This window comes from Salmo salar, chromosome ssa11 (genome assembly GCF_905237065.1).
Source record: "Salmo salar chromosome ssa11, Ssal_v3.1, whole genome shotgun sequence".
Classification (NCBI taxonomy): Eukaryota; Metazoa; Chordata; class Actinopteri; order Salmoniformes; family Salmonidae; genus Salmo; species Salmo salar.
Genome location: NC_059452.1, coordinates 104,478,363 through 104,505,215, shown reverse-complemented (window position 1 = coordinate 104,505,215; position 26,853 = coordinate 104,478,363). Strand labels below are relative to the sequence as shown.

General features: G+C 46.1%; 1 protein-coding gene across 2 annotated transcripts in view; it reads left to right on the top strand.

Annotated features, from left to right (window-relative positions):
- The window catches only part of dchs1b (dachsous cadherin-related 1b), a 261,642-nt gene that overhangs the window by 205,305 nt on the left and 29,484 nt on the right, over positions 1 to 26,853 (top strand). For both annotated transcript variants that reach the window (XR_006757730.1, XM_045690242.1), the window contains exons 19-24: positions 3,077 to 3,316; positions 12,894 to 13,019; positions 13,377 to 13,586; positions 15,524 to 15,780; positions 20,090 to 20,296; positions 20,941 to 21,337. Coding sequence is in view for 1 of the 2 variants with exons in the window: in XM_045690242.1 (XP_045546198.1) it covers positions 3,077 to 3,316; positions 12,894 to 13,019; positions 13,377 to 13,586; positions 15,524 to 15,780; positions 20,090 to 20,296; positions 20,941 to 21,337 (1,437 nt within the window). In the remaining variant the exon portion in view is untranslated. The remainder of the gene's footprint in view (positions 1 to 3,076; positions 3,317 to 12,893; positions 13,020 to 13,376; positions 13,587 to 15,523; positions 15,781 to 20,089; positions 20,297 to 20,940; positions 21,338 to 26,853) is intronic.

Genomic DNA, 26,853 nt, shown 5'->3' with positions numbered 1-26,853 from the left:
GTGTCTCTGTCTGTCTTATAGTGGAAACTCTGTATTGGTATAAACTCTGTATTGGTATAAACTCTGTATTGGTATAAACTCTGTATTGGTATAAACTCTGTATTGGTATAAACTCTGTATTGGTATAAACTCTGTATTGGTATAATCTCTGTATTGGTATAAACTCTGTATTGGTATAAACTCTGTATTGGTATAATCTCTGTATTGGTATAAACTCTGTATTGGTATAATCTCTGTATTGGTATAAACTCTGTATTGGTATAAACTCTGTATTGGTATAATCTCTGTATTGGTATAAACTCTGTATTGGTATAAACTCTGTATTGGTATAATCTCTGTATTGGTATAATCTCTGTATTGGTATAAACTCTGTATTGGTATAAACTCTGTATTGGTATAATCTCTGTATTGGTATAAACTCTGTATTGGTATAATCTCTGTATTGGTATAATCTCTGTATTGGTATAAACTCTGTATTGGTTAGTTTAACTGGCTCTGCAGGCATGTAAATACCACTGCTTCCCCCTGTTCAACAGAACATGACTGTCAGACTGATAGGGTGTCTGATATCCTGTCTGATAGGGTGTCTGATATCCTGTCTGATAGGGTGTCTGATATCCTGTCTGATAGGGTGTCTGATAGCCTGTCTGACATCCTGTCGATAGGGTGTCTGATATCCTGTCTGATAGGGTGTCTGATATCCTGTCTGATAGGGTGTGCTTTAGTTGTTTTAGTAAGTTGCCATATTTTGTCACAGAGCTGCTCCAGTATTAATTCACAGAGCTGCTCTAGTATTAATTCACAGAGCTGCTCCAGTATGCATTCACAGAGCTGCTCCAGTATGCATTCACAGAGCTGCGCCAGTATGCATTCACAGGGCTGCTCCAGTATGCATTCAGAGAGATGCTCCAGTATGTATTCACAGAGCTGCTCCAGTATGCATTCACAGAGCTGCTCCAGTATGTATTCACAGGGCTGCTCCAGTATTCATTCAAAGAGCTGCGCCAGTATGCATTCACAGAGCTGCTCCAGTATTCATTCACAGAGCTTCTCCAGTATGCATTCACAGAGCTGCTCCAGTATTCATTCACAGGGCTGCTCCAGTATGCATTCACAGAGCTGCTCCAGTATGCCTTCACAGAGCTGCGCCAGTATTCATTCACAGAGCTGCTCCAGTATTCATTCACAGAGCTTCTTCAGTATGCATTCACAGAGCTGCGCCAGTATTCATTCACAGAGCTTCTTCAGTATGCATTCACAGAGCTTCTTCAGTATGCATTCACAGGGCTGCTCCAGTATGCATTCACAGAGCTTCTCCAGTATGCATTCACAGAGCTGCTCCAGTATTCATTCACAGGGCTGCTCCAGTATTCATTCACAGAGCTTCTCCAGTATGCATTCACAGAGCTGCTCCAGTATGCATTCACAGGGCTTCTCCAGTATGCATTCACAGGGCTGCTCCAGTATGCATTCACAGAGCTGCTCCAGTATTCACTTAAATAAAAGTTAAGTTAGCTAGCAAGCTAACTGGCCAAGAGAGGTGCGTTGAGTTGGCTAGCTAACATTAGCTATGTTTACCTTCTCTTGTTTCAGCAGAAAGTAGAGAGCGTGTCCTGGTGATTGTGTTAGTGTTGTAAAGTAAAGAACTTTATGAGAACAGCATGTTGGAAACCCTTGTCAATCCTTCATGAGAAACGCCGCAGTTAATCTGCTTTACTACACAGATGGGGGGAGAGAGAGAGTAGAGAGCAACGAGAGACAGGGAGAGAGTAGAGAGAGACAGGGAGAGAGTAGAGAGAGACAGGGAGAGAGAGAGTAAAGAGCAACGAGAGACAGGGAGAGAGTAGAGAGAGAGACAGGGAGAAGAGAGAGACAGAGAGGGGAGAGAGAGTATACTTTTTTCTGATCTGAATTGGCTGGCTGTCATTCTTAGTAGGTTATCAGTGTATGTGAATCAGGAAGACATTGGCGAACAAAGGTTTTCTGATCAAAAGGAATAGTTTTGTCTATCAATCATTTTTTAGGGCTGATCCACCTTGTACACTTTTTTTTGGACAGTATTGTCTCTCAACTGCAGTAAAAAATTGTCTTTTTCCAGGTCTGAAAAATATGATATTTTCTTACCAATAGTTTACATATTTAAATCAGCTGGATACATGGTTCCATCTAGTCAACCAATTCATGTTTTCATCGTCTTCTCCCATTTCCTCTCCTCTCCTCTCCTCTCCTCTTCTCCCATTTCCTCTCCTCTCCTCTCCTCTCCTCTCCTCTCCTCTCCTCTCCTCTCCTCTCCTCTCCTCTCCTCTCCTCTCCTCTCCTCTCCTCTCCTCTCCTCTCCTCTCCTTCCCATCTTCTCTCCTCTCCTCTCCTCTCCTTCCCATCTTCTCTCCTCTCCTCTCCTTCCGATCTCCTCTCCTTCCCATCTTCTCTCCTCTCCTCTCCTTCCCATCTCCTCTCCTCTCCTCTCCTCTCCTCTCCTCTCCTCTCCTCTCCTCTCCTCTCCTCTCCTCTCCTCTCCTCTCCTCTCCTCTCCTCTCCTCTCCTCTCCTCTCCTCTCCTCTCCTCTCCTCTCCTCTCCTATCCTATTCTATCCTATCCTTCCCTTCTCCTGTCCTCTCCTATCCTTCCCATCTCCTCTTCTCCCATTTCCTCCCCTCTCCTCTCCTCTCCTTCTCTCATTTCCTCCCCTCTCCTCTCCTCTCCTTCTTCTCTCATTTCGTCTCCTCTCCTCTCATTTCCTCCCCTCTCCTCTCCTTCTTCTCTCATTTCCTCCCCTCTCCCCTCCTTCTTCTCTCATTTCCTCCCCCTCCTCTCCTTCTTCTCCCATTTCCTCTCGTCTCCTCTCCTCTCCTCTCCTCTCCGATCCTCTCCTCTCCTCTCCTCTCCTCTCCTCTCCTCTCCTCTCCTCTCCTCTCCTCTCCTCTCCTCTCCTCTCATTTCCTCCCCTCTCCTCTCCTTCTTCTCTCATTTCCTCCCCCTCCTCTCCTTCTTCTCCCATTTCCTCTCCTCTCCTCTCCCATTTCCTCCCCTCTCCTCTCCTCTCCTCCTTCTCTCCTTCTCCTCTCCTTTCCTCCAGGCTCTCTGTCCATTCTGAAGGCTCTAGATCGTGAGGACCAGGAAGTGTTTAACCTGACCATCATAGCTGAGGATCATGGGATGCCCCAGCTGTCCACCAGTCAGGTTCTGTCTGTCCACGTGATTGATGTGAACGATGAGCCGCCGGTGTTCCAGGGTGTGGAGCTGGAGGCGGAGGTCAGAGAGAACCAGGAAGCGGGAACCACGGTGATCACCGTCACGGCAACGGACAGAGACCAAGGTGAGACGAAAGGGGACGTTCATGCACGCACACAAACACTCTCATGTCTTGGAGGGTCTGTCCGAATAAAACGATACAGAACATCTTCAAATCCAAACTGGTTGGATTGTTACTAAATAATCACTTTATTGAATGTTTAATTAAGACTGGCTAAATATTTCATTTAAAAAAGTGGAACTGACAGCGTTTTAACTACTTTGCAGATATGAAACAAACAGGCAATCGTAATATCAGTAAAAAAAATTATCAAATTCCTAGTTTATTCTTCAAAATCAACTTTATATGAGGTTTATAAAATAGGTAATTTTTTTACTCAATATTCCATGACGTACAGTGTTGGCAGAATAGATGGATGTAGTTCAATACATGATTAGTATTAAGTTCCCTGTAGCTCAGTTGGTAGATCATGGTGTTTGCAACGCCAGGTTCACATCACTCACCATATAACTGTTTACAACCTGGACGTTTTATGTCATTTTTAAAGAAGCAATCTCTTACCTTCTTTCAAAGTAGCCTAGCCTAGCCTAGCCTAGCCAACATAGGTATGTTGATGGAATCATTCTATAAAACACTTAATATAACATTGAAACTGTCACATCAAACCACTGGCATGTGCGGTGTGTTTTTGACAACAGTGTTTTCCCGCTAATTACATTTTGGAACATTTACGAATAGCCACCGGCCATGTGAAAGAAATAACAAAAAAAATGACTTTAACATTTTAAGCTAAACGGTCTGATCTGTTGCATCAGACTCATTAGAGCCCCACGGTGTCAAAATACCCATAAAACCTATTTCAGTCAAACAGGGAAATAGTTCCAATAGTTTTTCCTCTGGTGTAAAATGTTGATAACCATGTAAATCGCTCTAGGACAAGGTGACTTTCATCAATATATTTGACCAGTATAATCAATGCAATGACCAGTAGAAACTGCAGTCATTTTCATTATTCTTAGCAATGATTTAGGAATCCTTGTGAGTAAGTAATTAGCTAGGTAGCTACTTGTTGTTCGCCTATTGAAATTGAACTTCAGTTCATGAAAATAAATAGCTAGCCAGCTACTTAACCCAGTTACCCAAAGCTAACGTTATAAAAAGAGCCAACTAGCTTCATCTGGCTAGTGAGGCTCGACCGGACCGGGTTATGTGTTGTGAAGCTAGCCACAATAAGGATCATTGACAGTCATGCAAATGAATAAAAATATAATTATACCATACCTTTATTTTGAAGGCTAACCACATAGTCCAGCATTGTGGCCTATCCTTATTGTGTCTAGCTTCACATAGATGGGTCCGACCACCATTAATCAAATAAGAACTGTCTTATAAATTAGGGCTATTTTAGATGATGACGCCTAGCTAGATAGTTAGCTAGCTAACTATATAGCTACTGAAACAGATTGTCGTTTTGTTATGTTTTTGGGGAAGAACATTGTTTGCATCCATGAGGTAGCTAGCTTTTTTTTTTAATGACTAGCACTGTAGGTGCGCGAGACAACTTTACCAGCATCATAACATACGTGTCGATGAATCGTTGTGACATATGAAATACGAGTCATGTAATAACTACGGAAGAAATGTGACGTACAGTCATATTCAGGTCCTGATTGGTCAACAAGCTTATTTGACACGTCAAATAGTGTTATTTGACATGTATATTTTTGACACGCCAAGACCCAAACGGCATTCCATAGCAAAGACCCAAACGGCATTCCATAGCAGAGACCCAAACGGCATTCCATAGCAAAGACCCAAACGGCATTCCATAGCAAAGACCCAAACGGCATTCCATAGCAAAGACCCAAACGGCATTCCATAGCAGAGACCCAAACGGCATTCCATAGCAGAGACCCAAACGGCATTCCATAGCAAAGACCCAAACGACATTCCATAGCAAAGACCCAAACGGCATTCCATAGCAGAGACCCAAACGGCATTCCATAGCAAAGACCCAAACGGCATTCCATAGCAGAGACCCAAACGGCATTCCATAGCAGAGACCCAAACGGCATTCCATAGCAAAGACCCAAACGGCATTCCATAGCAAAGACCCAAACGGCATTCCATAGCAAAGACCCAAACGGCATTCCATAGCAGAGACCCAAACGGCATTCCATAGCAGAGACCCAAACGGCATTCCATAGCAGAGACCCAAACGGCATTCCATAGCAAAGACCCAAACGGCATTCCATAGCAAAGACCCAAACGGCATTCCATAGCAAAGACCCAAACGGCATTCCATAGCATAGACCCAAACGGCATTCCATAGCAAAGACCCAAACGGCATTCCATAGCAGAGACCCAAACGGCATTCCATAGCAAAGACCCAAACGGCATTCCATAGCAAAGACCCAAACGGCATTCCATAGCAAAGACCCAAACGGCATTCCATAGCAAAGACCCAAACGGCATTCCATAGCAAAGACCCAAACGGCATTCCATAGCAGAGACCCAAACGGCATTCCATAGCAAAGACCCAAACGGCATTCCATAGCAAAGACCCAAACGGCATTCCATAGCAAAGACCCAAACGGCATTCCATAGCAGAGACCCAAACGGCATTCCATAGCAAAGACCCAAACGGCATTCCATAGCAGAGACCCAAACGGCATTCCATAGCAAAGACCCAAACGGCATTCCATAGCAAAGACCCAAACGGCATTCCATAGCAAAGACCCAAACGGCATTCCATAGCAAAGACCCAAACGGCATTCCATAGCAGAGACCCAAACGGCATTCCATAGCAAAGACCCAAACGGCATTCCATAACAAAGACCCAAACGGCATTCCATAGCAAAGACCCAAACGGCATTCCATAGCAAAGACCCAAACGGCATTCCATAGCAGAGACCCAAACGGCATTCCATAGCAGAGACCCAAACGGCATTCCATAGCAGAGACCCAAACGGCATTCCATAGCAGAGACCCAAACGGCATTCCATAGCAGAGACCCAAACGGCATTCCATAGCAAAGACCCAAACGGCATTCCATAGCAAAGACCCAAACGGCATTCCATAGCAGAGACCCAAACGGCATTCCATAGCAGAGACCCAAACGGCATTCCATAGCAAAGACCCAAACGGCATTCCATAGCAGAGACCCAAACGGCATTCCATAGAAGAGACCCAAACGGCATTCCATAGCAAAGACCCAAACGGCATTCCATAGCAAAGACCCAAACGGCATTCCATAGCAGAGACCCAAACGGCATTCCATAGCAGAGACCCAAACGGCATTCCATAGCAGAGACCCAAACGGCATTCCATAGCAAAGACCCAAACGGCATTCCATAGCAGAGACCCAAACGGCATTCCATAGCAGAGACCCAAACGGCATTCCATAGCAGAGACCCAAACGGCATTCCATAGCAGAGACCCAAACGGCATTCCATAGCAGAGACCCAAACGGCATTCCATAGCAAAGACCCAAACGGCATTCCATAGCAGAGACCCAAACGGCATTCCATAGCAGAGACCCAAACGGCATTCCATAGCAGAGACCCAAACGGCATTCCATAGCAGAGACCCAAACGGCATTCCATAGCAGAGACCCAAACGGCATTCCATAGCAGAGACCCAAACGGCATTCCATAGCAGAGACCCAAACGGCATTCCATAGCAGAGACCCAAACGGCATTCCATAGCAGAGACCCAAACGGCATTCCATAGCAGAGACCCAAACGGCATTCCATAGCAAAGACCCAAACGGCATTCCATAGCAAAGACCCAAACGGCATTCCATAGCAGAGACCCAAACGCCATTCCATAGCAGAGACCCAAACGGCATTCCATAGCAGAGACCCAAACGGCATTCCATAGCAGAGACCCAAACGGCATTCCATAGCAGAGACCCAAACGGCATTCCATAGCAGAGACCCAAACGGCATTCCATAGCAAAGACCCAAACGGCATTCCATAGCAGAGACCCAAACGGCATTCCATAGCAGAGACCCAAACGGCATTCCATAGCAGAGACCCAAACGGCATTCCATAGCAAAGACCCAAACGGCATTCCATAGCAGAGACCCAAACGGCATTCCATAGCAGAGACCCAAACGGCATTCCATAGCAGAGACCCAAACGGCATTCCATAGCAGAGACCCAAACGGCATTCCATAGCAGAGACCCAAACGGCATTCCATAGCAAAGACCCAAACGGCATTCCATAGCAAAGACCCAAACGGCATTCCATAGCAGAGACCCAAACGGCATTCCATAGCAGAGACCCAAACGGCATTCCATAGCAAAGACCCAAACGGCATTCCATAGCAGAGACCCAAACGGCATTCCATAGCAAAGACCCAAACGGCATTCCATAGCAAAGACCCAAACGGCATTCCATAGCAAAGACCCAAACGGCATTCCATAGCAAAGACCCAAACGGCATTCCATAGCAAAGTCCCAAACGGCATTCCATAGCAGAGACCCAAACGGCATTCCATAGCAGAGACCCAAACGGCATTCCATAGCAGAGACCCAAACGGCATTCCATAGCAAAGACCCAAACGGCATTCCATAGCAGAGACCCAAACGGCATTCCATAGCAGAGACCCAAACGGCATTCCATAGGGATCCTGGTTGAGAATGAAACGACTGAACAAATGAACAACGAAACCGTACAGGAAGTGAAAGAAATAGGTTTTGATTATGTTTTACTGGCAATGGGGACCTACGTAAAAGCCAACAAAATAACGCTTTGGTCAGTGTGGTGTGTGTGTGTGTGTGTAACCTTTATTTAACTAGGCAAGAACAAATTCTTATTTACAATAGACGGCCTGCCCCGGACGACATTGGGCCAATTGGGCGCCGCCCTATGGGACTCGCGCCGCCCTACTCACGCCGCCCTATGGGACTCGCGCCGCCCTATGGGACTCGCGCCGCCCTATGGGACTCCCAATCATGGCTGGATGTGATATCACCGCTGTGATACAGCCTGGAATGGAACCAGGGTGTCTGTAGTGACGCCTCTAGCACTGAGACGTAGTGCCTTAGACCGCTGCGTCCATGCGAGTGTGTTAACTATTTAACTGTACTAGAATGCTTAAAAAGGCCACTAACATTTTAAACATCGGTATCGGGGTTTTTTTGGCAAGGAAAATATCGATGTCGGACAGTTAATATTTATGTTCAGTATCTATGGTTCAGTTCAGCACAAAGTTCAAGTTCATTTATATTGGATATTTAGTTCTCTCGTCAGTAGCTATTGAACCAAGTATGCCATGACAATAACCTCTCTGGGCTAGGCGGGACGAATTCGTCCCACCTGCGCAACAGCCAGTGTAATCCAGTGGCGCGATTTTCAAATACCTTAGAAATGCTATTACTTCAATTTCTCAAACATATGACTATTTTACAGCATTTTAAAGACAAGACTCTCGTTAATCTAACCACACTCTCCGATTTCAAAAAGGCTTTACAACGAAAGCAAAACATTAGATTATGTCAGCAGAGTACCCAGCCAGAAATAATCAGACACCCATTTTTCAAGCTAGCATATAATGTCACAAAAACCCAGAAGACAGCTAAATGCAGCACTAACCTTTGATGATCTTCATCAGATGACACACCTAGGACATTATGTTATACAATACATGCATGTTTTGTTCAATCAAGTTCATATTTATATCAAAAACCAGCTTTTCACATTAGCATGTGACGTTCAGAACTAGCAAACCTCCTGTGAATTTAGTAAATTACTCACGATAAACGTTCACAAAAAACATAACAATTATTTTAAGAATTATAGATACAGCACTCCTTTGTGCAATCGAGGTGTCCGATGTTAAAATAGCTTTTCGGTGAAAGCACATTTTGCAATATTCTCAGTAGATAGCCCAGCCATCACGGCTAGCCATTTAGACACCGACCAAGTTTAGCCCTGACCAAACTCCGATTTACTATTACAAAAGTTTGATTACCTTTGTTGTCTTCGTCAGAATGCACTCCCAGGACTTCTACTTCAATAACAAATGTTGGTTTGGTCCAAATTAATCCATCGTTATATCCAAATAGCGGCGTTTTGTTCGTGCGTTCCAAGACACTATCCGAAGTGTAAATAAGGGTCACGAGCATGGCGCAATTCGTGACAAAAAAATTCTAAATATTCCATTACCGTATTTCGAAGCATGTCAACCGCTGTTTAAAATCCATTTTTATGCCATTTTTCTCGTAAAAAAGCGATAATATTCCGACCGGGAATCTGCGTTTAGGTAAACAGAGGAAAGAAAACAAAGCATTCGGTCGACGCGGGCACGCGCCTGAGTCTCACAGTACTGTAACCAGCCACTATCCAAACGCGCTACTTTTTTTCAACCAGAGCCTGCAAAGCCACGATTCAGCTTTTTGCCGCCTTCTGAGAGACCATGTGAGCCGTAGGAAGTGTCACGTAACAGCAGAGATCCTTTGTTTTGGATAGAGATGACAAAGAAGGCCAAGAAATGGTCAGACAGGGTACTTCCTGTACAGAATCTTCTCAGGTTTTGACCTGCCATTTGAGTTCTGTTATACTCACAGACACCATTCAAACAGTTTTAGAAACTTTGGAGTGTTTTCTATCCAAAGCCAATAATTATATGCATATTCTAGTTACTGGGCAGGAGTAGTAACCAGATTAAATCGGGTACGTTTTTTATCCAGCAGTATCAATACTGCCCCCTAGCCCTAACAGGATGAAAATGGTATTCTGAATCAGGGGAGGATGGAGAACAATCAACACATTGAGTGTGAACTTAGTATTTGGGTTTCAATATTTAAAAAAAAATCTAATTCACAGACAAAAAGTGTTTATTGTTCTCCAACCTCCCCTGATTCATTGTAAACGCATGCTTGGTTCAATAGCTATTGACGACAGAACCGAATATCCGTAATGAAACTAACTTTACCTTGGTGCTGAACCAAACCACATACCTACTGGCCCTCTAAAAAGTCGGGTAAACAAAACTTTCCTGTGGATATTTCGTCTCAAATTTCGAACAGCTAAAGAACTAACCACATCAACAACCTGTAGAGTAATTGTAAATGTAATTTATTCAACATTATGGCTTGTAATGATCATTTAGGTCCCGTGTGGTTCAGTTGGTAGAGCATAGTGTTTGCAACGCCAGGGTTGTGGGTTCGATTCCCACGGGGGGCCAGCACAGAAAAAAAAACAATGTATGAAATGTATGCATTCACTACTGTAAGTCCCTCTGGATAAGAGCATCTGCTAAATGACTCAAATGTAATTGTTATATAATTCACCAATACATTTCTTTGGTAGTCCAGAAATATTGTTATCAGGTTGTAAATCTCAGCTGGTCTGGTACAGTGTTTACTGCCTCCCATTCGGGATGCACTGTTTCAGTTTCAATGACTCAATATTTTGAACAAAAACGGACGACTGTAACTAAGGCTGGGAATGTCAACACAATCAAACAAGCATGGGGCAATGATCACAAGTCAGTCATACTAATAGACTAGCGCACATGTCAAACACAAGGCCTGCGGGGCCGAATAGGACACACAACCGAATATAACCGAGTCAACTTTAGAGTCATCTACTTTATTACATTAAATTACGGCCTGATGCGCTTCCATCGGTGAATTGAACTTCCAATGGCGCTGCGTGTGTGCGTCCCGTTTACAGCGCGTAGCGGAGGGAAAGTGTACAGACACATGCCACCGTCCAACCTAGGCTACTAAAATGATGCAGTCTGGCTTCGGTTTTTAAAGCTTAACAATGAATAAGCAAAAAGTAAACCTGCAACAAAACACCATGAAAAGGAGAAGCATGTAGTCATGTGCCTATTACAGCAACATCAGAGCAGTAGCCTAGACGGGCTATTCAACTACAATACATGTTGAGTGGACCGTACAGCAATGCTGCATTCAACTGGTGATCCATGCACAGCAAAACGTCTTTGTGTTAATGTTACCACAAACTATAGCTACGATTTTGTTATTTAGGAAGTTATTAAATACTTTTTGATTAGGGTTACAGCATAACTAGTGTAACAGTATAGCTTCCGTCCCTCTCCTCGCCCCAACCTGGGCTCTGCACACATTAACAACTGACACCCACGAAGCATCGTTACCCATCGCTCCACACTAGCTAGTTATTTAGCAAGCTAAAAACACGGAGCCTAACGCTAGCTAACTACTGGGAGGATGCCATGTCTTTGGAGGAGAGGGTGAATGACCATCTTTTTCCCCTCGTATCGTTTTTCTGTGGCTCCAGCCAGAGATGCAGGTGTCATAGGGACTGTGAAGTTTCCTCATGTAAGAGGACTCTGTGGTATTTATGCAGACATCCATTCGGGTGGCTTTTGGATAATGCGTTTTATTAATGACCTAAAGTCGCGCTGTTGCTATTGCCTGTAAACACACAGTCCAGTTCAAAGTTAATAAAGCCAGGCCCTTGTGGCAAATGGCTTATTTTAGACAAGACATATGTTTTTATTAGGTTTTGTTTTACTGCAGTGTCTGTAAATTATCCGAAAGCACGACCACTATCCCACTCTACACTGCTGTAGAATTTATACAAATGCCTTACTGTCATTCCCAAACATTCTATAAATGTATTAAAACGTGAAAATGACTATATCTACAGTAAGTGCTCGCTTGTCACACACACACACACACATATATATATATATATATATATATATATATATATATATATTTATTTTTAAGTCATATTCTTCCTGGAAAGATCTATGAACAGATTTGAATAAGATTTAATGTTGCTAAAACGTTATCAGGTCCACTTTAAGGGAGTTTCAGTGCAGTTAACATCACTCTAAATTTCCCCCAGGAGTTATTACTGAAGTAAATATGTGAGAGTGCCACAAAACCATCTCTGCTTCTAGCACGCAACCAGGCAACTTAATGCCACAGAGAGAGAGAGAGAGAGAGAGAGAGGAGGAGGGAGAGGAAAGGGTGGGAGAGGAAAGAGAGACAAACAGAGAAAGGAAAGGGGAGGGTGGGGTGGGGTAGAATAATGGAATGAGGAAGAACTTTGAGAGAAGGAAGGGGGGGACGGGTTCATTTGGGTGAGGGAAAGGAAAGGGAGATACCTAGCAGAGATTGGTAGAGAGGAACTGAACAATGTAGAGGGGGGGGGGTGGGAAGAGAGCTATAGAGGGTTGTCAATACCAATTCATTCCCCCACCAACCACAGTGTTCAATAAGCTAGTGATGAAGAGATGTGATCAGAGCAGTAACACAGATTTATAATCTAGTGTTTGTTCCTCTCGGCTGTGTGCGAGTTAATTTGTCACATCTGAATGGCCTTTAGTAATGGCTTTCTCATCATCTCCTGTGCTTCATCTAAAATGACTTGACAGAACAGCATAGATAGCAACACATTCATAATAGCCCTTTGCAATAGTTTCTGCCTGTGATACGATTCCAGGTATTTTGCAGATGATGGAGAGTCCAGATGAGATGGACTATTGACTCTCTCTCTCTCTCTCTCTCTCTCTCTCTCTCTCTCTCTCTCTCTCTCTCTCTCTCTCTCTCTCTCTCTCTCTCTCTCTCTCTCTCTCTGTCTCTCTCTCTCTCTCTCTCTCTCTGTCTCTGTCTCTCTCTCTGTCTCTAGGTTCTAATGGCCAGGTGACATATGGAGGTGTAACAGAGGAAGGCTTCACCATCAACCCTGTGACAGGGGTCATCAGCACTACCAAGCCCCTGGACAGAGAGACTCAGGACCACTACACACTCACAGGTAGGAGTAATCTCTCTACCAGTTCAGTGTTCAAAAGATTGGAAGAATGTATAAAGGGTTTCATTCCTTGGCGTTGATAGTCTCAGAAAGTCCTGTGTGGCGCAGTTGGTAAAGTGTGACACTTGTAATGCCAGGTTATGGGTTCACTTCCCACAACGGACCAGTATGGAAAAATATGAAAAATTTATGTACTCACTTCTGTAAGTCGCTCTGGATAAGAATGTCTGCTAAATTACCACGTGCATTATGTTTGTTTAACTGAAGCTTGTGATTGGTCCTTCTTTATAACACATAAGCAATGAACTAACGGGAAGTTGAAGTTCAGTCTGTTTACACTGTCTATCCGTCCCCCACCAGTGTATGCCAGGGACGGGGGCCTTCCTCCTAACTTTGCCAAGGTGGTGGTGCGTGTGTTGGTGCAGGATGAGAACGACAACGTGCCGGTGTTCGCCAGGCCCTGGTACGGCCTAGAGGTCCCTGAGGGCCAGAGCCCCGTGGAGCTGTGTATTGTCAGGGCTGCTGACGCAGACACTGGCCCCGCTGGAGACATAGAGTACAGGATCACTGGTAAGACCTGGAGACAGGATCACTGGTAAGACCTGGAGACATAGAGGACAGGATCACTGGTAAGACCTGGAGACATAGAGGACAGGATCACTGGTAAGACCTGGAGACATAGAGGACAGGATCACTGGTAAGACCTGGAGACATAGAGGACAGGATCACTGGTAAGACCTGGAGACATAGAGGACAGGATCACTGGTAATATATATATAGGAGGGTTCTAGAGGTGGACGCCAGACCGTCTCTCTAGAGGTGGACGCCAGGCCGTCTCTCTAGAGGTGGACGCCAGACCGTCTCTCTAGAGGTGGACGCCAGGCCGTCTCTCTAGAGGTGGACGCCAGGCCGTCTCTCTAGAGGTGGACGCCAGGCCGTCTCTCTAGAGGTGGACGCCAGGCCGTCTCTCTAGAGGTGGACGCCAGACCGTCTCTCTAGAGGTGGACGCCAGGCCGTCTCTCTAGAGGTGGACGCCAGGCCGTCTCTCTAGAGGTGGACGCCAGACCGTCTCTCTAGAGGTGGACGCCAGGCCGTCTCTCTAGAGGTGGACGCCAGGCCGTCTCTCTAGAGGTGGACGCCAGGCCGTCTCTCTAGAGGTGGACGCCAGGCCGTCTCTCTAGAGGTGGACGCCAGACCGTCTCTCTAGAGGTGGACGCCAGGCCGTCTCTCTAGAGGTGGACGCCAGGCCGTCTCTCTAGAGGTGGACGCCAGGCCGTCTCTCTAGAGGTGGACGCCAGACCGTCTCTCTAGAGGTGGACGCCAGGCCGTCTCTCTAGAGGTGGACGCCAGACCGTCTCTCTAGAGGTGGACGCCAGGCCGTCTCTCTAGAGGTGGACGCCAGGCCGTCTCTCTAGAGGTGGACGCCAGACCGTCTCTCTAGAGGTGGACGCCAGGCCGTCTCTCTAGAGGTGGACGCCAGACCGTCTCTCTAGAGGTGGACGCCAGGCCGTCTCTCTAAAGGTGGACGCCAGACCGTCTCTCTAAAGGTGGACGCCAGACCGTCTCTCTAGAGGTGGACGCCAGACCGTCTCTCTAGAGGTGGACGCCAGGCCGTCTCTCTAGAGGTGGACGCCAGGCCGTCTCTCTAGAGGTGGACGCCAGGCCGTCTCTCTAGAGGTGGACGCCAGGCCGTCTCTCTAGAGGTGGACGCCAGGCCGTCTCTCTAGAGGTGGACGCCAGGCCGTCTCTCTAGAGGTGGACGCCAGACCGTCTCTCTAGAGGTGGACGCCAGGCCGTCTCTCTAGAGGTGGACGCCAGGCCGTCTCTCTAGAGGTGGACGCCAGGCCGTCTCTCTAGAGGTGGACGCCAGGCCGTCTCTCTAGAGGTGGACGCCAGGCCGTCTCTCTAGAGGTGGACGCCAGGCCGTCTCTCTAGAGGTGGACGCCAGGCCGTCTCTCTAGAGGTGGACGCCAGGCCGTCTCTCTAGAGGTGGACGCCAGGCCGTCTCTCTAGAGGTGGACGCCAGGCCGTCTCTCTAGAGGTGGACGCCAGACCGTCTCTCTAGAGGTGGACGCCAGGCCGTCTCTCTAGAGGTGGACGCCAGACCGTCTCTCTAGAGGTGGACGCCAGGCCGTCTCTCTAGAGGTGGACGCCAGACCGTCTCTCTAGAGGTGGACGCCAGGCCGTCTCTCTAGAGGTGGACGCCAGACCGTCTCTCTAGAGGTGGACGCCAGGCCGTCTCTCTAGAGGTGGACGCCAGGCCGTCTCTCTAGAGGTGGACGCCAGGCCGTCTCTCTAAAGGTGGACGCCAGACCGTCTCTCTAGAGGTGGACGCCAGACCGTCTCTCTAGAGGTGGACGCCAGGCCGTCTCTCATGAGCGACTGGATGATGATGAATTGATCTGATTTAGATCTGATGTTCATAGAAATTGAAAACTGAAATGAAATCTAGTCACTATTAACTGGTGCCACCATGACAGCTGTCTCTCCGCTTCTCCCTCCTGTAGCTGGAGACCCGGACGGAGACTTCCAACTCCATGTGAATTCAGGGGCCCTGTCCATGTCTCGTCCCCTGGATCGGGAGCTACGGGCAGGGTACAACCTGGAGGTGGTGGCCCTGGACCATGGTTCTCCTGCTCTGAGCAGCACTGCCACAGTGGAGGTGACGGTGCTGGATGTAAATGATAACAGTCCAGCCTTCAGCAGCAGCAGCTACAGCGTAGACGTCTCGGAGGACGCTGCCCAGGGAACTCCAGTCTTAGAGGTAAGATAGGATCATTTATGTTCACATATGATGAAATACAATATGATTCCAACTCCACCTTTGTGTTGAGGTAAGATGTGGGTTACAACTAAGTTAAGATGTGGGTTACAACTAAGTTAAGATGCGGGTTACAACTAAGTTAAGATGTGGGTTACAACTAAGTTAAGATGCGGGTTACAACTAAGTTAAGATGTGGGTTACAACTAAGTTAAGATGCAGGTTACAACTAAGTTAAGATGCGGGTTACAACTAAGTTAAGATGCGGGTTACAACTAAGTTAAGATGCGGGTTACAACTAAGTTATGATGTGGGTTACAACTAAGTTAAGATGCAGGTTACAACTAAGTTAAGATGCGGGTTACAACTAAGTTAAGATGCGGGTTACAACTAAGTTAAGATGCGGATTACAACTAAGTTAAGATGCGGGTTACAACTAAGTTAAGATGTGGGTTACAACTAAGTTAAGATGTGGGTTACAACTAAGTTAAGATGTGGGTTACAACTAAGTTAAGATGCGGGTTACAACTAAGTTAAGATGCAGGTTACAACTAAGTTAAGATGTGGGTTACAACTAAGTTAAGATGCGGGTTACAACTAAGTTAAGATGCGGGTTACAACTAAGTTAAGATGCAGGTTACAACTAAGTTAAGATGTGGGTTACAACTAAGTTAAGATGTGGGTTACAACTAAGTTAAGATGCAGGTTACAACTAAGTTAAGATACAGGTTACAACTAAGTTAAGATGCAGGTTACAACTAAGTTAAGATGCGGGTTACAACTATGTTAAGATGCAACTAAATCCAAAACAATGCGACAGTGGCAGCTACACCATCAACAGTCTCACTTCAGTATTCAACATTTGAATGTGTGGTGAGGAGGTGTCATAATACCCATAAAACCTAGCGGTCAAACTAGGGAAATGGTTCCAATAGTTTTTCCACCATTCGTTTTTTCCATAGGGGATTTTAGAAACAGTTAAAATAAAGGCTGTGTTTCGTGTAGGCTTACCCTGGCGTGACGTTTTTGATAACCATGCAAATCTCTTTAGGACAAGGTGACTTTTATCAATATATTCGCCTGTATTTATCCCCCCAAAATTAAAAACTAATTAGGCTCTAATGTGTCTATCATAAAGAACTCAAAATACCATGATGATCTGGACGAGACTGACGAATCAGGACAAAGGGAAGAATCTCTGGATTAACTATCTAATGTTGGCTAAATGTAGTAATTATTAAATTGGAAACATTTCTTTAAATTGACAGTTCTGTGAACTGTCTTGTGCAAGTTCTTTGTATGCCATTTTTTAAAAAATATTTGAGTTAACCAATGATATTAGGCCACACTTGGTGTAACCGATGTGAAATGGCTAGTTAGTTAGCGGTGGTGCGCGCTAATAGCATTTCAATCAGTGACGTCACTCGCTATGAGACTTGAAGTGGTTGTTCCCCTTGCGTTGCAAGGGCCGTGGCTTTTGTGGAGCGATGGGTAACGATGCTTCGTGGGGTGTCAGTTGTTGATGTGTGCAAGGGTCCCTGGTTCGAGCCCAGGTTGGGGCGAAGAGAGGGACGGAACCTACACTGTTATATTGGCCATGATTACAAACACCTGTGTGTCTTCTGACACTATATAAATGACTCATCTCGCAGTGTTTGTGATGATACCCTGATGAAGACAGCTTTGCTGTCGAAACGTTGGTTATTGGGTTATTACATTTTTGCATCTGAGCTCTTAGAGTGTGCGACTTTCCCTTATTTTCTAGTTTTCTACTCCACTAGCCAGCACCTCGCCTTTATAGGTGTGCGTTTCTTTTTTCTAAACCATACCCAGGTCACCATATTGGGCTGCAGTTACCCATACTAAGGTCACCATATTAGGCTGCAGTTACCCATACTAAGGTCACCATATTGGGCTGCAGTTACCCATACTAAGGTCACCATATTGGGCTGCAGTTACCCATACTAAGGTCACCATATTGGGCTGCAGTTACCCATACTAAGGTCACCATATTGGGCTGCAGTTACCCATACTAAGGTCACCATATTGGGCTGCAGTTACCCAAACTAAGGTCACCATATTGGGCTGCAGTTACCCATACTAAGGTCACCATATTGGGCTGCAGTTACCCATACTAAGGTCACCATATTGGGCTGCAGTTACCCATACTAAGCTCACCATATTAGGCTGCAGTTGCCCATACTAAGGTCACCATATTGGGCTGCAGTTACCCATACTAAGGTCACCATATTGGGCTGCAGTTAACCATACTAAGGTCACCATATTGGGCTGCAGTTACCCATACTAAGGTCACCATATTGGCCTGCAGTTACCCATACAAAGGTCACCATATTGGGCTGCAGTTACCCATACTAAGGTCACCATATTGGGCTGCAGTTACCCATACTAAGGTCACCATATTGGGCTGCAGTTACCCATACCCCGGTCACCATATTGGGCTGCAGTTACCCATACTAAGGTCACCATATTGGGCTGCAGTTACCCATACTAAGATCACCATATTGGGCTACAGTTACCCATACTAAGGTCACCATATTGGGCTGCAGTTACCCATACTAAAGCCACCATATTGGGCTGCAGTTAACCATACTAAGGTCACCATATTGGGCTGCAGTTACCCATACCCCGGTCACCATATTGGGCTGCAGTTACCCATACTAAGGTCACCATATTGGGCTGCAGTTACCCATACTCTGGTCACCATATTGGGCTGCAGTTACCCATACTAAGGTCACCATATTGCGCTGCAGTTACCCATACTAAGGTCACCATATTGGGCTGCAGTTACCCATACCCAGGTCACCATATTGGGCTGCAGTTACCCATACCCAGGTCACCATATTGGGCTGCAGTTACCCATACTAAGGTCACCATATTGGGCTGCAGTTACCCATACTAAGGTCACCATATTGGGCTGCAGTTACCCATACTCTGGTCACCATATTGGGCTGCAGTTACCCATACTAAGGTCACCATATTGGGCTGCAGTTACCCATACTAAGGTCACCATATTGGGCTGCAGTTACCCATACTAAGGTCACCATATTGGGCTGCAGTTACCCATACTAAAGCCACCATATTGGGCTGCAGTTAACCATACTAAGGTCACCATATTGGGCTGCAGTTACCCATACCCCGGTCACCATATTGGGCTGCAGTTACCCATACTAAGGTCACCATATTGGGCTGCAGTTACCCATACTCTGGTCACCATATTGGGCTGCAGTTACCCATACTAAGGTCACCATATTGCGCTGCAGTTACCCATACTAAGGTCACCATATTGGGCTGCAGTTACCCATACCCAGGTCACCATATTGGGCTGCAGTTACCCATACCCAGGTCACCATATTGGGCTGCAGTTACCCATACTAAGGTCACCATATTGGGCTGCAGTTACCCATACTAAGGTCACCATATTGGGCTGCAGTTACCCATACTCTGGTCACCATATTGGGCTGCAGTTACCCATACTAAGGTCACCATATTGGGCTGCAGTTACCCATACTCTGGTCACCATATTGGGCTGCAGTTACCCATACTAAGGTCACCATATTGGGCTGCAGTTACCCATACTAAGGTCACCATATTGGGCTGCAGTTACCCATACTAAGGTCACCATATTGGGCTGCAGTTACCCATACTAAGGTCACCATATTGCGCTGCAGTTACCCATACTAAGGTCACCATATTGGGCTGCAGTTACCCATACTAAGGTCACCATATTGGGCTGCAGTTACCCATACCCAGGTCACCATATTGGGCTGCAGTTACCCATACTAAGGTCACCATATTGGGCTGCAGTTACCCATACTAAGGTCACCATATTGGGCTGCAGTTACCCATACTAAGGTCACCATATACCCATACTAAGGTCACCATATACCCATACTAAGGTCACCATATTGGGCTGCAGTTACCGATACTAAGGTCACCATATTAGGCTGCAGTTACCCATACTAAGGTCACCATATTGGGCTGCAGTTACCCATACTAAGGTCACCATATTGGGCTGCAGTTACCCATACTAAGGTCACCATATTGGGCTGCAGTTACCCATACTAAGGTCACCATATTGTGTACACACACACACACACACACACACACACACACACACACACACACACGCATATATATATATTTTGTAAATATACTGTATATATTTACAAAAAATATATATGGGGGATTTGAAATGATGCAGACAATTACATTGATGGAAGCTATAACCTATCTACAATATTAAAGCTAGGTCATAATAGGTCCATAACTTTCACAAAAAAAACGAATATAGGTGACGGCCACAGACGCAGACGAGGGTGAGAACGGGAAGGTTCTGTATTTCCTGAGTCATGAGGCGAGGGGCGCTTTCACCGTGGACGAAAACACCGGGCGTATTACAACGGCATCGCCGGTGGACCGAGAGAAGAGGGCGTCGTACAGCTTCCATGTGTTCGCTGTGGACCTGTCACCTGCAGAGCCCAGAAACACCTCAGCTCAGGTAACAGTGCCAGATGACAACACATCATTGATTTTTCAATAAATACTTCATGTGAAGGACAATATGTATTTTATATTGGCATACTATCTTCCTCAGAGGATAACTTTACCATCACATCTCCTCCAACCTTTGCTCCTCCCTCTCTCCCCTCTCTCCCAACCCTCTCTCTCCCAACCCTCTCTCCCAACCCTCTCCTCCCCCTCTCTCCCAACTCTCTCCTCCCTCTCTCCCAACCCTCTCTCCTCCCTCTCCTCTCTCCTCCCTCTCTCTTCCAACCCTCTCTCTCTGCCAACCCTCTCTCCTCCCTCTCCTCTCTCCTCCCTCTCTCTTCCAACCCTCTCTCTCTGCCAACCCTCTCTCCTCCCTCTCCTCTCTCCTCCCTCTCTCTCCCAACCCTCTCTCCTCCCTCTCTCTCTCCCAACCCTCTCTCCTCCCTCTCTCTCCCGACCCTCCCTCCTCTCTCTCCCAACCCTCTCCTCTCTCCCTCCTCTCTCCTCCCTCTCTCTCCCAACCCTCTCCTCTCTCCTCCCTCTTTCTCCCAACCCTCTCCTCTCTCCCTCCTCTCTCTCCCAACCCTCTTCTCTCTCCTCCCTCTCTCTCCCAACCCAAACCCCCTTTTCATTCTCCGCTTCTTCGTAACCCAGGTAACCGTGACGATCCTGGACATAAACGACAACGCTCCATTCTTCATCCAAGACCCCCTCGTCGTCGAGGTCTCGGCCAGCCAATCACATCGGGTCCTGGCCACCATGCGGGCCGAGGACAAGGACTTTGGCGCCAACGGCTCTGTGTTCTACCGTTTTGCCGGTCCGGTGAGGGGTTTCAGCATCAACTCCCTAACAGGGGAGATCCAGGGGACGGAGGGGATAGACAGGCTGAATCAGGCCCAGAGGACCCTCATGGTGGAGGCTATGGACCAGGGAACCCCGGCCCAGTCCAGCCTGGGGGTGGTGGTGGTCTATGTGAAGGAACAGGTGTATACAGGCATCAGGTTCTCAAGGAACGCCAGAGATGTCAGCATACAGGAGAATGCCGCCAAAGGTTTGTTGATAGTCCATCTATAGATGCTCATCTCACTATCAAGAAACTAGACTGTTGGTAACACGTCATCTATTGGAGCTGTTGCCTGTTACTCAGGATTCTGTTGACATTCTGTTGGATTCTGTTTACATTCTGTTGGATTCTGTTGACGTTCTGTTGGATTCTGTTGACGTTCTGTTGGATACTGTTGACGTTTGATTGGATTCTGCTGACGTTCTGTTGAAATTCTGTTGGATTCTGATGATGTTCTGTTGGATTCTGTTGACGTTCTGTTGGATACTGTTGACGTTTGATTGGATTCTGCTGACGTTCTATTGACATTCTATTGGAATCTATTGACGTTCTTTTGGATTCTGTTGATTAGCTATTGGATTCTGTTGACGTTCTTTTGGATTCTGTTGATTAGCTATTGGGTTCTGTTTACATTCTATTTGGTTCTGTTTACGTTCTATTGGGTTCTGTTTACGTTCTATTGGGTTCTGTTGACGTTCTGTTGGGTTCTGTTGACGTGATAGGGGATTCCACGCCAGCGGGAGTGTAAAATGTTTTTTGTGTCTGATTTTTCTGGACATTCTCACATAGAAACTGAATGGGGTGAAAGGATTTTTGAAATGCCTTTTACATTTCTATCACAAACCATTTTGTAGAAAATCATGATGAAAGTTGCCATTTCAGTCCCTTTTTAGACCTCTGTAAGACGCTATGATCCGTGAACTGAAAATGGATTCAAAGGTCACTCCCTCTGCAGGTGGGACCAAGGCTCTTGGCCAGAGGGCTCTGATTGGTTAATGACCTATCACGTAAATGTCTCTCTATAGAATGGGTCACATTATTAAATGTACCAGAGAGAACCACTCTGGAATGTTGACGTGTTTGAAGATTATATAGTTACAAACAATATAAAAACAAAAATTGTTAAAAAGTTAAAACAGGTAGTGGTTAGATTTTCTATGTTAAATAAATAAATGTGAAAAATGTGGATTTCATAATTTAGACATACTCCATATTGGAGCAACACTATAAGGACTATAACGACACCAAGATGTTGTCTGGATCATGTCTGGTTCACAGATCAAAGGATCTTACAGAAGGCATGTGTTGGTCTGAAACGGGACTGAAAGCGCCACTTTCATCATGATCTTCAACAACAAAAAAGTGTTTGTTATACAAATGGAAAAAACATGTTAAAAATCCTTCTTCCCCAATGAAGTTTCTTTGCGAGAACTGCCAGAACAATATGAGTTTCCCCAAAATATTTTCCACACTCGTGGAATCGTCCAATATTGGGTTCTGTTGACTTTCTATTGGGTTCTGTTGACGTTCTATTGGGTACTGTTGATGTTCTATTGGTTTCATTTGACATTCATTCGGGTTCCGTTGACGATCTATCGGGTTCTGTTGACAATCAATCGGGTTCTGTTGACGATCTATCGGGTTCTGTTGACGATCTATCGGGTTCTGTTGACATTCAATCGGGTTCTGTTGACGATCTATCGGGTTCTGTTGACATTCAATCGGGTTCTGTTGACGATCTATCGGGTTCTGTTGACGATCTATCGGGTTCTGTTGACATTCAATCGGGTTCTGTTGACGATCTATCGGGTTCTGTTGACGTTCTATTGGGTTCTGTTGACGTTCTATTGGGTTCTGTTGACGATCTATCGGGTTCTGTTGACGATCTATTGGGTTCTGTTGATGTTCTATTGGGTTCTGTTGACGATCTATTGTTTCTGTTATTATTATGTGGGTTCGGTTAAATAAGTATAATTTTTGGAGTGTGGGGGGGGGGGTTACCAAGCTGACATATGGAATTGTTTTAAGATGGTCATACCAAGGATCAGTTAGCGATTTGATTTAACATTTTAGGACCCCTTTAGGTATCCCACATTTATTTAAAAAAAATATTTGATGAAATATTGAATTTGGCCTTTACTACTAAAGCCCCTAGAAACATATTGAATAACACATTCATCAATGGCAAAAAAGGCAGTCACAAAATAAATCATGAGGAATAAGGGTTTGAAGTGTCTGTTTTATATCTAGGAGATATAAGAAAGCTTTTTACACATATTTACACAAAATTACCTTCATACTTCCATTCATTTGTATGGGTTACCTTGTATGGGTTACCTTCAGTCCCGTGATACTTGTGGGGGTCGTAAGCGGATGCCGTGTATTGACACGCAGCCCTGGCAAATGACAGATTTTGATGGGGATTTATTGTTACTCACAATAGACTTTTAAGTATTAATGTTATGTTAGTTTCTGTTGATGTGACATTGGGTTCTGTTGATGTGATATTGGGTTCTGTTGATGTGACATTGGGTTCTGTTGATGTGACTTTGGGTTCTGTTGATGTGACATTGGGTTCTGTTGATGTGACATTGGGTTCTGTTGATGTGACATTGGGTTCTGTTGATGTGACATTGGGTTCTGTTGATGTGATATTGGGTTCTGTTGATGTGACATTGGGTTCTGTTGATGTGACATTGGGTTCTGTTGATGTGACATTGGGTTCTGTTGATGTGATATTGGGTTCTGTTGATGTGACATTGGGTTCTGTTGATGTGACATTGGGTTCTGTTGATGTGACATTGGGTTCTGTTGATGTGATATTGGGTTCTGTTGATGTGACATTGGGTTCTGTTGATGTGACATTGGGTTCTGTTGATGCAGTGGTCACCAACCTTTTACATTTACATTTACATTTAAGTCATTTAGCAGACGCTCTTATCCAGAGCGACTTACAAAATGGTGCATTCACCTTATGATATCCAGTGGAACAACCACTTTACAATAGTGCATCTAAATATTTTAAGGGGGGGGTTAGAAGGATTACTTTATCCTATCCTAGGTATTCCTTAAAGAGGTGGGGTTTCAGGTGTCTCCGGAAGGTGGTGATTGACTCCGCTGTCCTGGCGTCGTGAGGGAGCTTGTTCCACCATTGGGGTGCCAGAGCAGCGAACAGTTTTGACTGGGCTGAGCGGGAACTGTGCTTCCTCAGAGGTAGGGGGGACAGCAGGCCAGTGGTGGATGAACGCAGTGCCCTTGTTTGGGTGTAGGGCCTGATCAGAGCCTGAAGGTATGGAGGTGCCGTTCCCTTCACAGCTCCGTAGGCAATCACCATGGTCTTGTAGCGGATGCGAGCTTCAACTGGAAGCCAGTGGAGAGAGCGGAGGAGCGGGGTGACGTGAGAGAACTTGGGAAGGTTGAACACCAGACGGGCTGCGGCGTTCTGGATGAGTTGTAGGGGTTTAATGGCACAGGCAGGAGCCCAGCCAACAGCGAGTTGCAGTAATCCAGACGGGAGATGACAAGTGCCTGGATTAGGACCTGCGCCGCTTCCTGTGTGAGGCAGGGTCGTACTCTACGAATGTTGTGGAGCATGAACCTACAGGATCGGGTCACCGCCTTGATGTTAGTGGAGAACGACAGGGTGTTGTCCAGGATCACGCCAAGGTTCTTAGCACTCTGGGAGGAGGACACAAGGGAGTTGTCAACCGTGATGGCGAGATCATGGAACGGGCAGTCCTTCCCCGGGAGGAAGAGCAGCTCCGTCTTGCCGAGGTTCAGCTTGAGCTGGTGATCCGTCATCCACACTGATATGTCTGACAGACATGCAGAGATGCGATTCGCCACCTGGTTATCAGAAGGGGGAAAGGAGAAGATTAATTGTGTGTCGTCTGCATAGCAATGATAGGAGAGACCATGTGAGGATATGACAGAGCCAAGTGACTTGGTGTATAGCGAGAATATGAGAGGGCCTAGAACAGAGCCCTGGGGGACACCAGTGGTGAGAGCGCATGGTGCGGAGACAGATTCTCGCCACGCCACCTGGTAGGAGCGACCTGTCAGGTAGGACGCAATCCAAGCGTGGGCCGCGCCGGAGATGCCCAACTCGGAGAGGGTGGAGAGGAGGATCTGATGGTTCACAGTATCAAAGGCAGCAGATAGGTCTAGAAGGATGAGAACAGAGGAGAGAGAGTTAGCTTTAGCAGTGCGGAGAGCATCCGTGACACAGAGAAGAGCAGTCTCAGTTGAATGCCCAGTCTTGAAACCTGACTGATTAGGATCAAGAAGGTCATTCTGAGAGAGATAGCAGGAGTGCTGGCCAAGGACGGCACGTTCAAGAGTTTTGGAGAGAAAAGAAAGAAGGGATACTGGTCTGTAGTTGTTGACATCGGAGGGATCGAGTGTAGGTTTTTTCAGAAGGGGTGCAACTCTCGCTCTCTTGAAGACGGAAGGGACGTAGCCAGCGGTCAAGGATGAGTTGATGAGCGAGGTGAGGAAGGGGAGAAGGTCTCCGGAAATGGTCTGGAGAAGAGAGGAGGGGATAGGGTCAAGTGGGCAGGTTGTTGGGCGGCCGGCCGTCACAAGACGCGAGATTTCATCTGGAGAGAGAGGGGAGAAAGAGGTCAAAGCACAGGGTAGGGCAGTGTGAGCAGGACCAGCGGTGTCGTTTGACTTAGCAAACGAGGATCGGATATCGTCAACCTTCTTTTCAAAATGGTTGACGAAGTCATCCGCAGAGAGGGAGGAGGGGGGGGAGGGGGAGGAGGATTCAGGAGGGAGGAGAAGGTAGCAAAGAGCTTCCTAGGGTTAGAGGCAGATGCTTGGAATTTAGAGTGGTAGAAAGTGGCTTTAGCAGCAGAGACAGAAGAGGAGAATGTAGAGAGGAGTGAGTGAAAGGATGCCAGGTCCGCAGGGAGGCGAGTTTTCCTCCATTTCCGCTCGGCTGCCCGGAGCCTTGTTCTGTGAGCTCGTAGTGAGTCGTCGAGCCACGGAGCAGGAGGGGAGGACCGAGCCGGCCTGGAGGATAGGGGTCAAGAGAACTTTTCTGAGTCAAGAGAACTTTTGCAGTCAAAAAGCAAGCTGAGATCTACCGCTCAGATTTTATTTTAAACATGACTTTAAAAAAGTAACATCCTAATAAAAACAGTTCTGTAGGAATGAGATTTGTGCAGTAGGCCTGATACATTATCACAGCATATTGACTATGCTTGGCCTGATACATTATCACAGCATATTGACTATATGCCTGGCCTGATACATTATCACAGCATATTGACTATATGCCTGGCCTGATACATTATCACAGCATATTGACTATATGCCTGGCCTGATACATTATCACAGCATATTGACTATATGCCTGGCCTGATGCATTATCACAGCATATTGACTATATGCCTGGCCTGATGCATTATCACAGCATATTGACTATATGCCTGGCCTGATACATTATCACAGCATATTGGCTATATGCCTGGCCTGATACATTATCACAGCATATTGACTATATGCCTGGCCTGATACATTATCACAGCATATTGACTATATGCCTGGCCTGATACATTATCACAGCATATTGACTATATGCCTGGCCTGATACATTATCACAGCATATTGACTATATGCCTGGCCTCATACATTATCACAGCATATTGACTATATGCCTGGCCTGATACATTATCACAGCATATTGACTATATGCCTGGCCTGATACATTATCACAG